Source organism: Trichosurus vulpecula, chromosome 7 (assembly GCF_011100635.1).
Source record: "Trichosurus vulpecula isolate mTriVul1 chromosome 7, mTriVul1.pri, whole genome shotgun sequence".
In the NCBI taxonomy this organism is placed as follows: Eukaryota; Metazoa; Chordata; class Mammalia; order Diprotodontia; family Phalangeridae; genus Trichosurus; species Trichosurus vulpecula.
Genome location: NC_050579.1, coordinates 94,757,690 through 94,770,998, shown reverse-complemented (window position 1 = coordinate 94,770,998; position 13,309 = coordinate 94,757,690). Strand labels below are relative to the sequence as shown.

General features: G+C 39.3%; 2 protein-coding genes across 2 annotated transcripts in view; one reads left to right on the top strand and one right to left on the bottom strand.

The window, feature by feature from the left end:
- The window catches only part of SLC22A2 (solute carrier family 22 member 2), a 49,486-nt gene that overhangs the window by 24,414 nt on the left and 11,763 nt on the right, over positions 1–13,309 (bottom strand). Inside the window, exon 4 of the mRNA XM_036765767.1 lies at positions 8,011–8,179. Within this exon, the coding sequence (XP_036621662.1) occupies positions 8,011–8,179 (169 nt within the window). The remainder of the gene's footprint in view (positions 1–8,010; positions 8,180–13,309) is intronic.
- On the top strand, positions 5,139–5,974 carry LOC118856404 (centromere protein Q-like). Its single transcript, XM_036766682.1, is given in 2 exon segments — positions 5,139–5,246; positions 5,249–5,974. Coding segments are annotated over 2 exon segments (804 nt in total). The 5' UTR covers positions 5,139–5,168.

Genomic DNA, 13,309 nt, shown 5'->3' with positions numbered 1-13,309 from the left:
TTGCCTTAGTTTCCACATCTGTAAAATGACCTGGAGAAGGAAATGACAAACCACTCCAATACCTCCACCAAGAAAACCCCAAATGGAGTCGTGAAGAGTTGGATATGACTGAAAAACAATGAACAACTGCAACAGACGTCTCAAACTCAATAGAGAGTCACAGATTTAGAGTCAGCAGGGAACTTCAAAGGACTCTAATCTACCTCCCTCATTTTCATAGTTAAGGAAGTTGAGGCTCATATAACTATGTCCTCGGACTAAAAATATTATGCTCTTTCCACTGTGGTGCCCCAAATAAGCAAACATTTTAAAGGTGTTTTTGTTTCTTTGTTTGTTTTAAAGATGAAAACCCAAGGGAGTTGCATTAGAAGTTGAAAGTAGGAAAAAGAGGTATATGAAGAGATGCTAAACAAAAGGAAAACACTAGTATAAAGTCTTATACAACCTTGTAATCCTGAAGTGTGAATACTTTCCATAGAAGCAAAAGAACCTCTTACTTCACTAATAAAATGTTCTATAGGATCCAGAAATACTTCATGTTCTTGAGTGGTATGTCATACTTGGCATATGGGAAGGTAAGGTTTCTGGCTCACCATCAAAAGTGCAGCACTTGGGGGGTTGGCAGAACCAAGATGGTGGCAGGAAAGCAGGAATTCACTTAGGTTCTTCCCCAAATCCCTCCAAAAACCTGTAAAAACTGGCTCTGAACAAATTCTAGAGTTACAGAACCCATGAAATAACAGAGGGAAGCAGGTCTCCAGCCCAAGACAGCCTGGATGGTCACTGGGAAGGGTCTATCACACCATGCTGGGAGTGGAGCGCAGCCCAGCATGGGGAACACTAGGACAGACCAGGCACTGAGGAGATGGGGCAGAGCAAGCCATAGGGCCCTGAATCACTGAGCTGTGGCAGCCACCAGACTTCTCAACCCACAAATGCCAAAGTCAACTTAGCATGTCAGTGGGAAAACTGCTGGATTGGGGTGAGAGGAGTGCACAGTCGGCCCCAGCCCTGGGGGTGGCAAGGTGGTGCAGTGCAGCAACTGCAGCAGCAGGAAGCTCCTGCGGCTGCTTCCAGAGCTCCAGCAACGGTTGCTTCTGGCCTCAGGCCCACCTGGTGGGAGGAGTTGAACAGCAAATCAGAGCAGGAGTGCAGGGAGCACTTTGCTAGTGCAGAGGCAGGGTTCTCTTGCTTTGCCCTGCTTGGATCTGGGTCATGGTCCTGGTTGGCAGTTCTTGGGGGAGGAGGAGTGCTGGTATGGCAGAGCTTGCTGTGTAGAAGTAGCTCTGAAAATAGCAACGCAACATCCCTGAAGCTTGAGAGAAAGCATTCATCATTCTGAAGGCAGTCAAACCCTGACAAAAACCTCAAGGGTCAAGTAGTTGGCTGGGAACATGAACAGGCAGTGAAAGACTCAGACTATTGAATCTTTTTTTGGTGACAAAGAAGATCAAAAAATACAACCAGAAGAAGTCAACAAATTCCAAAAGCCCACATCAAAAGCCTCCAAGAAAAATATGAATTGATCTCAGGCCATGGAAGAGCTCAAAAAGAATTTGGAAAGGCAACTAAGAGAAGTAAAGGAAAAATTGGGAAGAGAAATGAGAGTGATGCAAGAAAACCATGAAAAACATGTCAATGACTTCCTAAAGGAGACCCCTAAAATACAGAAGAAAATAACACCTTAAAAAATAGACTAACTCAAATGGCAAAAGAGCTCCAAAAAGCCAATGAGGAGAAGAATGCCTTAAAAGGCAGAATTAGTCAAATGGAAAAGGAGATCCAAAAGACCACTGAAGAAAATACTACCTTAAAATTAGAATTGAGCAAGTGGAAGCTAGTGACTTTATGAGAAATCGAGAAATTATAAAACAGAACCAAAAGAATGGAAAAATGGAAGACAGTATGAAATATCTCATTGGAAAAACCACTGACCTGGAAAATAGATCCAGGAGAGATAATTTAAAAATTATTGGACTACCTGAAAGCCATGATCAAAAAAAGAGCTTAGACATCATCTTTCAAGAAATTATCAAGGGAAACTGTCCTGATATTCTAGAACCAGAGGGTAAAATAGAAATTGGAAGAATCCACTGATTGCCTCTTGAAAAAAGATTCCAGGAAGAAAACTCCTAGGAATATTATAGCCAAATTTCAGAGTTCCCAGGTCAAGGAGAAAATATTGCAAGCAGCTAGAAAGAAACAATTTGAGTATTGTGGAAACACAATCAGGATAACACAAGATCTAGCAGCTTCTACATTAAGGGATCAAAGGGCTTGGAATATGATATTCTGGAATTCAAAGGAGTTAGGATTAAAACAAAGAATCACCTACCTAGCAAAACTGAGTATAACACTCCAGGACAAAATATGGATTTTCAATAAAATAGAGGATTTTTAAGCATTCTTGAAAAAGAAAAGACCAGAGCTGAATAGAAAATTTGACTTTCAAATACAAGAATCAAGAGAAGCATGAAAAGGTAAACAGGAAAGAGAAATCATAAGGGACTTACTAAAGTTGAACTGTTTTGGTTACATTCCTACGTGGAAAGATGATATTTGTAACTCATGAAACCTTTTATATATATATATATGTTATATATACATATATATAACATATATATATATTTATATATATGTATATATATATGTGTGTGTGTGTGTATAGAGGGTACAGAGTGAGTTGAATATGAAGGGATGACATCTAAAAATAAATATATAAGTACAATTAAGGGGTGAGAGAGAAATATATTGGGAGGAGAAAGGGAGAGATAGAATGGGGTAAATTATCTCACATAAAAGTGGCAAGAAAAAGCAGTTCTATTGGAAGGAAGAGGGGGCAGGTGAAAGGAAATGAATGAATCTTGCTCTCATCAGACTTGACTTGAGGAGGGAATAACATACACACTCAATTGGGTATCTTACCCTACAGAAAAGTACAGGGGAAGGGGATAAAAGAGGGGGGATGTTAGAAGGGAGGGCAGAGAGGGGAAGGAGGTAATCAAAAGCCAATGCTTTTGAAAAGGGCCAGGGTCAAGGGGATAAAATTGAATAAAGGGAGACAGGATAGGATGGAGGGAAATATAATTAGTCTTTCACAACATGACTGTTATGGAAGTGTTTTGCATATTGCTGCATGTGTGGCCTATGTTGAATTGCTTGCCTTCTCAAGGTGGGTGGGGAGGGAAGAAGGGAGAAAATTTGGAACTCAAAGTTCTAAAAACAAATGCTCAAAAAAATGTTGTTTTTTACATGCAACTGGGAAATAAGATATACAAGCAATGGGGTATAGAAATCTATCTTGCCCTGCAAGAAAGTAAGGGGAAAGGGGATGGGAGGGAGTGGGGTGACAGAAGGGAGGGCAGACTGGGAAAAAGGGCAGTCAGAATATATGCCATCTTTGGGTGGGGGGAGGGTAGAAATGGGGAGAAATTTGTAAATCAAAATCTTGTGGGAATCAATGTTGAAAACTAAAAAATATTACATAAGGAAATGAAGAAAAAAAAGTGTAGCATTTGAGTGACTGTCCATTTCAACAATTTGGCTAGCAGCTGCTGTGGGGGTGAAAGACCAACACAAGCCCAATAACAAGAATGCTGCCAGCACAGGTTCTTTTGATTTGCTTTACTAAGGAAAGCAACATTAAGGGGTTAACAATCTTACTTTACTCCAACATATACATATAAACTCACTTAGTTCAGGAGGAAAAGCCAGCAACCTGAACTTCAGAGCAAGTAAAAACAAATTACAAGCACACACAATATAAACAGACCAAGTCACAATTCATAGTTACCAGGAAAACATCAACATCTGGGCTGATGAGCCAGGAGGCTCTTAGAGAGGCTGCCCAGAGTCCCACACCAACACTTCTCCAGGAGTGAGAGCCTCAAGCAAACAACTCTGTTCTCTCTTTTTATGTAGTCTTTAGATGTCATCAAATGTCATCTGAGCCACCAAAATTTAGGCTCCTACTATTGGCTCTGGTCTTAGCAACTCCCCTTAGGCCCTGGGGGCTTCCCGCCTTTCTCAAACTAGTGAACTAGTTTGCTAACCAGCCTGGGGTTTCATACCTAGTAAGATTCAATCAAAGAGACTTAATTAATTTAGCATTCTAAAATAGTAAAAAGGTCCCACCTTAATTAATATTACACTGTCTTAAATCTATTTACTACCTTATTTATCAGAACAATTTGATCTGCATAATTTGTGAAGCAATTTTGATTAAGTGTATGTTAATATGAAAATGGAGGGGAAAACTGGCATAATGGTATCTTTGATGCTTACTACTATGTGGGCAGCTATGGGGTACAGTAGAAAAATCCAGTCTCAGACACTTACTAGCTATGTGATGCTGGACAAGTCACTTAACCTTTTTGCCTCAGTTTCCTCATCTGTAAAATGAACTGGAGAAGGAAATGGAAAACCACTCCAGTATCTTTGCTAAGAAAATCCCAAATGGGGTCATGAAGAGACAGACACAACTGAACAATTACTACTATATGACATTGGTCAATTAACTTAAAGTTCCTAAGGATGTTTCCTTATCTAAAATAAAAGGAGAGAGCTGGAGGAGGTGGTCTTTTTAGTCCCTTTCAGCTCTAGGTCTCTGATCTTATCTTCTGTATATGTTTTGGGGTAAATCTGAGGTGACATTTAAGTCTAGGGTGGGGGTGGATTCACTAATTCATCAGGGTGTATGAAAGGGAGAGACACCCAAAGGATAGGGATGCATGTTGGTGTGGCAAGGGTGGAGTAGAGCAGACAGAACTGAAGTATTGGAGGAGATGTTTCAGCAAGAAGAATGAGGCTACTTGAAATGAGAATGTGCTATGGTGGAAGCAGCACTGAATTGTGGTCCAGCAATGCCAAGTGGAAAATTTCTAGGTGCCAAAGTGTGGGGAAGATTCTAGTGTTAACACCAAAATTCTGGTCAGATATTCAGGGCCCTCTGTGAAATATGGTTGAGAAAATTTAGGGAAATGCCCTTATTTCACTGATATTTGAAGTCATTACTCCCTGGTCCTGTGATTTCATCAGGAAGCTTCCAGGTGAGCGCACTTGTGGGGCACAGGCGCACACCCACACTCCGTCCATTAATACAGATCCAGAAATGAAGTATTGGATTGCCCCCAGATCTTAAAGTACTAATTTGTTCCATATAAGTCACAATGCCTAGAAGAGCAGGTGTAAAGCACACAACAGGAACTAAGTCAAAGCAGGAGAGCAAATCTCAATGGTGCAAAAAAAAAAAAAAACTGGAAAAAGGAAAATTGATAATGGAGATATTAAGGAGTCAGAGAAAGAGGTAAGACATTCAACCAAACAAATGAAGAAAAAATCAGAGAATCCAGGACAACCTTTGCAAGAAACTGGGAAAAACGTAAATATGAAAAAGAAAACCCTCAAAAATAAAGTAACATGGCAACCTCTTTCAAAAGACAATAAAGAATATTTTGAGGCTATGATGGATTCTATGATACAATCTATTTTGAGAGCTGAAGTAAAAGAAAAGGAAAGCACTCAAATTCATCTTAACTGCTTAAAGGAAAGATTTCTTCAGTTGTGTGAAACCCATAAAGTCTCTCTGGGAGAGTGGAACAGTCTAAAGGAAGTGTCAAATCTCTGTCTGAAGGAAATGGAGACTCTTGAGGCCAATGAAGAAGACCTGGCGTTATTGCAGGAAGAAGCTGAAAAAGCAGTGAAAGCCACAGAATTAATAAATGAGAACATTCAGAACCTTCAGGATAAAATTCGGATTCTTGAGAGTGAATTGGAAGAGGAAGAGGAGAAGTCTAAACAGGTGCTTCAGATAGATGGTACCAAGGCCCTTTCTCTTCCAGAACTCCCCAAGAAAAGTATTAAAGCCCCAATACTCCATGAGGAAATTTTGAAGAGGATCCCAAATCAGAAAGATATTCTAAAGGATCTGAATGTCATGAGTAATTCAACAGAGATGAAGAACATATCTTTCTGATGTGTGCCTTAGTACTAGACACCCAAAAACGTAGCTTTGTTTGGCTGTTGTGGCTTTTCTGGAACCCGAGTTTCAGCTCAGTGTAGCTCGGTGCTGTTTAATTGAAGGATCAATCAAATAAAACAGATAAGATATGGAACAATTAATATGTACCTTTAAGAAGCGAATGTATTTTCAATGACTGGTCACTTAGAACTGGAGGAACTACCCTCTTTTTTTTTTAATCTCTTCTTTCAGTGCTATTTTCCTCCCTCTGACAACTCCCCAGACTTCCTCCAATGATCTGTCTCAGTTTTCACTGATCATTCATGTTTTTGGTAAACTGGACCAGGGGATTTATAAATTGACTGTATGTCTAAAGAGATGTCTAACGGCATCAATATTTTATTTCTGTGAGCGTATAGATACTGAACTATTTTTCTCTCTCCAGATATCATGAAGGCATGATTGTGTCCCAGAAGACTGATTACTAAAGAAATGCATGTGCACTATATCCCTTTAAGAGTATTGACTCAAAAATAACCTAGCACCTAAGGCCTGTTTTAAATTTTTTTTTTCTGTAAAACATTTTGGCTTATTGATGACAATGTGCATATATTCATGTTGATATATCACTGAAATGGTTCAGTTTAAAAGCAATTTGAAATAATAGTTATATAATCAGCTATCAAGTGAAATAAGTTCTTTGGGAAAATCAGGGGTTTTGGTTTTTATTTGTCTATGAAATAAAATATTAACATGTAATTAAAAATACAGATCCATAAGTATTGGCAATTTATGGTCTTAGGCAATTGCTTCGGGGGAGTGGGAACTTAAGTGATTTATTTAGAGCCAAGTATGTGTCAACTGTGAGATTTGAACTCATGTCTTCATGACTCCTGAGGTCAGCTTAATTTTTCTTTAATTAAGAAGAATGCTTGGATTTTTCTACTTTTTTTATATGATCAGGAGTCTTCTTTTATGCACCATTGGGGTCCGATGATTGTGGAAAATTCTAAGTTAGGCTAGGCATCTATGTGCAGGAGAGCTGATATGAAAATCAAGACCTGTGTTGGGACCAGATGCCTTTTTTTTTTTAAACCTGAACCAGGCTGAGGATCTTACCATCTCCTTTCTTTATTTACTCTGGACAACCAGTAGTATCTGATGCTCCTGGAGTCTCCGAGAAATTCTCAAGAGATAACACTTGGGCATGCCTCTTTGTATATGGGTCATGGACACCTTTGGCAATCTGGTGAAGCCTATGTCCTCTGATTCAAAATTTTGTGCTCTTTCCACTGTAGTGCTCCAAATATACATATTTGAGGAGTTTTCTTCTCAGAATACTTTCTTTAAAATTCATGAATAAAGGGAAATGAAAATGTATTTTTTTTCTCATCCAAATTCATGAACACCCTGAAATCTATCCATGGAAACCCTTGGGGGTAGGAGTCTGTGTATCACAGGTTAAGAATCCCTACTCTAGGGGCAGCTAGGTGGCGCAGTGAGTAGAGCGCTGGCCCTGGAGTCAGGAGGACTGAGTTCAAATCCGACCTCAGACACTTGACACACTTACTAGCTGTGACCTTGGATGAGTGACTTAACCCCAACTGCCCTGCCTTCCCCCTGCAACAACAACAACAAAAAAACCCCACTAAAAAACAAAAAACACAAGAGTCCCTACTCTACATGCTAGATGGAAAAGCAGAGATATGGGAGGTAATTGAGCAGTCAGAGGAGGGAGGGGGAGTCTTTCTAAAGTGTTCACAATCATCATTGTGCTGCTGTTGCTAGAAGCAATTTTTCAGTCCCCCTTGAAAGTAACCACTATGGCTATGCAGGCCTTAAGACACCTAACTCTTTAATCACTGCGTAAGAACATAGTTCAAGGGAAATGATTAGCCAACAGCATGCTCTTTGTCTTCTAGCATGGAATGGGGCTTCCTGCAACTCAGGATTAGAATCCAGCCTTATGATTCCTGGTACAGAGCTCAGGACCAGATACGATAAGAGAAAAATGTGAAAATGACCTCCTTTCCATTTCCAAAGGGTCTTACCAATAGTAGAGCAAGAAACAGAAGTAGGGCAGGGAAACTGTGAGCTGTAGCCATCTCCAGGAAGGCAGAGCATAAGCAACCCCTGACAGAATCACGAGGCCCACGGTATAAGCCATTTGGAGACAAATTCCCACAGTCTTCCGGTACTTCAGGCCGACAAATTCAGTGACTGGAAAACAAAAGCAAATGGCCATTTTCCAAGGTGATTTGAGACAAAGGGTCATTGATGCCTTTAAATAATGAAACAGCTAGAACTCCCCAAATATCCTCCATATTTTTCCCTTTCTTAGAGCTTTATGAGATCACTTGGGACTCTTGAATCTTTGAAGTTCTTTGGAGTTTAGGTTATTCCTAATATGACGGGAATGATGGAGCTGGGCCTTTAGAGCTCTGGCCTATGGGGGTGGACATGTGCTGGGCATCCCGCTACAGTATTTGTCTATCCCCATAGAGCCAGAACACCCCTGTCCAGTTTCAACACCCTTGTTCTACTAAATCCGGTAACATTTCACTAATTCCCATGAACTGGTTCCAAGAAGACAGTCAGAATTTGTGAAAAGTTTGGAATATAAAATAAATTTCGCAAAGAAATTTAATTTTCTTACTTTTACATATCTGCAATATCTTAAACTAGGCTAAAGAAAAAAAGGTTGTGTCTAAATACATAAGGAAATTTAGAATGAGCATTAAAAGATGGTGTTGCCTAGTGGATAGAGCTGGCCTTGGAGTCCAAAACTTTTGGGTTCACTCTGTTTAACATTGAACTGACTGTGGGACCCTGTGTCAGTCATATAGGGCCCAGGGGCCCTATACCTGTTGTATCAAAACCAAATAGAAATAAGGGACCACTCAACTGCCACATATTTACTTAGAAAACCACATGTTAACATTTGCTATGTTCTATTGTATTTTTATTTATTTTGTTAAATATTTCCCAATTACACTGGGTTCCCAAGGCTCTGTTGTCTCTTATATTTGACATCTCTGCCCTAGGCAACTCTCTAAGCTGATAAATTGTAAAGCAAAAGCTCTCCTGCACTGGTAGAGGAAGTTTTCTTACTGGGAGTTCCTTCTACCGCAATAAAATCACAGGTCTGTTAAAAAAATAGCATATGCATATTTTATATCTAAACAAGTACTCAAAAGTAGTTCTTTTAGATTGGTAGAGCGTTTCTTTAACCATGATTATATTTGGCAAACCTCCCCCAGCCCCTTCCTTTTTTTTTTCCTTCAAAAATACCATAGAGGTAAATACATGTCTAAGTGAATCAAAATTTTAAATCCATGGGGTTCAGATTGATGTTTCTGTAGGGATAGAGCTGAGACCTGTGATTTCATTGATTTATAGGGAACTTCTTAGATCAGGAAACTCTTAGCAGATGAGGTCAGAACCTTCTCTACAGCTTCTAGGCTTAGACAGTCATTTAGTACTGACAGAATGTGACTTACCCAAGGTCACATAGCCAGAATGTGATAGAAATAGTACTTTTTGGATTGGAGGCTGGCTATCTATCTACTATCCTATGCTACACGTGGAATTAGGCATAGTGGTTTTAAAACTAAAAAACAAACTGAAATTAATATTCCAGATAGATATTCAGTAAGCCACAGAAATGTTTTTAAAAATCTAATTTTAATTTGGAGATTTGTCACTCTAATATATTTCAAGTTACAACCATCTGCAAACCAAATTAAATTCCACTATTAAAGTTTTTGTAAATTACTTCTGATTATCCCCCAAATGAAATTTTAATTTTTTGTGACTAATATACCACCTCCATAAGTCTCTATTTGTGGTAGGGAATCCTAGTCAGTCAGTCAATATACATTTATTAAGCACCTACTATGTGCCAGGCACTGTGCTAAATTCTGGGGATATAAAAAGAGGTAAAGACAGTTCCTGCCCTCAAGGGACTCACAATCGAATGGGGGAGACAACGGGCAAACAATATATACAAAGCAAGCTATATACAGGATTAACTAGGAAATAATTGGGAGGAAAGGCACTAGAATTAAAAGGGGGTAGGAAAGTCTTCCTATGGGATTTTAGTTGAGAGTTACAGGAAGCCGGAGAGGTCAATAGGCAGAGTTGATGAGGGAGGAGGTTAATGGAGCAAGTGATGGCACATTTTGTTCATAGAATAGCCAGAAGGTCATTATCACTAAACTGAAGAGTAGGAAGGGGAGGGTAAGTTGCAAAAAGAGTGGAAAATAGGAGGGGGTTAGGTTATGAAGGGCATTGAATGCCAAAAGGAGCATTTTATATTTGGTTCTGGAGGCAGAAGGGACTCACTGGAGTTAATTGAGTAGGGGGTGACATAGTTGGACATGTGCTTTAGGAAAATAATTTTGGTGGCTGAATAGAGGATGGATTGAAGTGCAGTAGACTTGAGGCAGGCAGACCCAGCAGCGGGTCATCGAAATAATCCAGGCTTGAGGTGATGAAAACCTGCATCAGAGTGGTGGCAGTACTGGAGGAGAGAAGGAAAACTTAACTATGCAAAGGAAAAATTGGCAGGCCTTGTCAATGGGGTAGTTATGGGGGGAGGGGCTTTGAGAGATAGTGAGGAGTCGGCAGGACATCTAGGTGGCAAGCCTGAGGGATTGGGAGGATGAGGTTACCCTCGATTGTAACAGGGAAGGGGGGACAGGGCTGAGGACTTGGGGGAAAGATGGGTTCTGTTTTGGACATGTTGAGTTTAAGATGTCTATTGGACATTTAGTTTGAGATGTCTGAAAGGCAGAGATACGAGATTGAAGGTGAGCAGGGAGGTTGGGGTAGGATAGGTAGATGTGGGAATCATCAACATAGAGATGATACTTAAATCTATGGGAGCCGATGAGGTCACCAAGAGAAGTAGAATTGAGGAGAAGAGAAGAGGACCCAGGCCAGAACCCTAGGGATCCCTAGGCTTAAAGTCTGTGATCTGGAGAAGGATTCAGCAAGGGGTACTAGGAAGGAGTAGTCAGGTAGGTAGGAGGAGAACCAGGAGAGAGGGGTGCCCCTAGAGAGTATCAAGGAGAAGAAGGCTGCTGAGAGGGGGTGAAGAATCAGGACTGAGAAAAGGCAATTGGATGTGGCAGCTAAGGTGATTAGTTGCTTTGGAGAGAGCAGTTTTGGTGGAATGATAAGGTCAGAAGGTAGAGTATAATGAGATAAAAAGAGAGTCAGAGGAGAGAGAGTGGACACGGCCTTTTCAAGGAGCTTAGCCACAAAGGGCAGAAGAGAGAAAGAAAGAGAGCAAAGATGGAAGGATCATGTGAGGGTTTTTTTTTCCAGGATAGGTGAGTCTTGGGCATATTTAGAAGTAATAGGGAATGGGCCATTAGATAGGGAGACTTTAAAAATAAATGATGGAGTAGGAATGATGGTGGTGGTGACTCTCCTTCAAAGGAGAGAGTTCCCTGTTTCTCAACATCCCAACATTCATGGTAAGGGTATTTCCAAAAAGTGATGGATTGAAGGCAGAGGGGGTTTATTATTTTGAAACTTTACTTGGGAACTTAAAATCTAAGTTTATACTACTGGCTCCTCAATATTAAGGATGATATCCAAAAACAAACTACCTTCCCTTCACCTTGCAAGATCTCCTCAGCACAATTTTCATCATTAGTATTATCAGATGTGTGTATGTGTGTGTATATGCACACACACATACATATATACAGATATACACAAACACTCTATATACACTATATACATATATACACATACACACATACAATATACATATACACACACATACATACACTCTATATATACACTATACACATATGTACATATACACACATACAATATACATATATACAAATACATACACACACTCTCTCTATATATACTATACATATATACACACATACAATGTATATTATACATATATACACACACACATATTCTTTATACATACACATATACACTATACATATATACATACCCACACATATACTATACGTATATGCACATATACACTATATATACTATACATACATACATACATACACACATACACACACTTCCCATGCCATCATAGGAGGATTAACCAACTTCATCCTTCCAGTTTGTAATGTATTGATAAGATTATGTAGGTAATATCCAAAATCAGTTTCAGTTTGTACTATGCAGAAACTACTTTAATGTAGCTAAGGGGGGTGAAATGTTAAGGGGTATTCACAAGAGTTAATGTTAAAATAAATTTACTTAATTTCTAATTTAATAGTAGCTGTAAATTCTCATAAATTGGCTGGCTTTCTCTCTGAGAACACATAATTCTTAGGTTGGAACAGTGCCTTTTTTGATTTTCCTGGAAGAATCAAAATGTTGCTGCTTTGGGGATTCAAGTATTTAAGCTTTTCTTGCGCTGATTAAAGAGTAAACATGATTCAGGTTTTTAGGGCACAGTATAATACTGAATGATAGAAGGGCGGAGTAATATAGTCCATGGAGTCACAAAGAGTCAGACATGTCTAAATGACTGAACAACAATGAACAAAATATTGTATCTATTCTTGGCACTACAAGTAGCTGGTTATGTAATCTTGGATTCTGTTGTTCTCAGTTCCTCTGTCTGTAATTTGAGGGATAATTGAGTTTATCAGGGAATATTTTATATGGAGAAATAAATATAGGGACTGTACTTGTGATTTCATTGGTGTAAGGAGCACCTAGTGAGAAACTCCATCTACCAATGTGGGTTGGCACCTTCTCTACAACTTATAGTCTTAAGAGGGTTGCCTGGGCACTCAGAAAGGTATTTAACCTCTCTGACGTATTCAGGTGGTCACAAAGTCATTATTTGTCAGAGGTGGGACTTGAATCTGCCCCCCAGTGTCCAAGTCTCTCCACTTCCCTCACTGCCAAATAAATATAGAGATTTACAAATATAGCCTTCTAGTTCAGAGTTGAATAACAGTCAGGGGTTCCTGTTTTCCTATTATTTTCTCTTTGAATGGGCACAGTAGGCTAAATTCTTCACAAATGTAACACTCTGGGAAACCAAATACAAAAATTCCAAAAGGCTTTAATAATAAAATGGATGTTTATCAAGACAAGCTTAAGGAGTGATGATCTTTTCTCTCATTTACCTCCTCAGTGTGTTGGGAATTTTTTCTTTGTAGAAAGAATGCAGAAATTGATTGAGAAGGCTTGGAAGAAAAGATTTTTCTTACAGGTAAGAAAAAAGCAATTATTTAGAAATTAGGGAGACTTTTTTTTCTTTGTGATCCATCAAGATATAACCATTCTTCATTTTAGATTCTTCCAACACTCCCTCCCACCCTTCAAGTTTTATTTTTGAAGGCC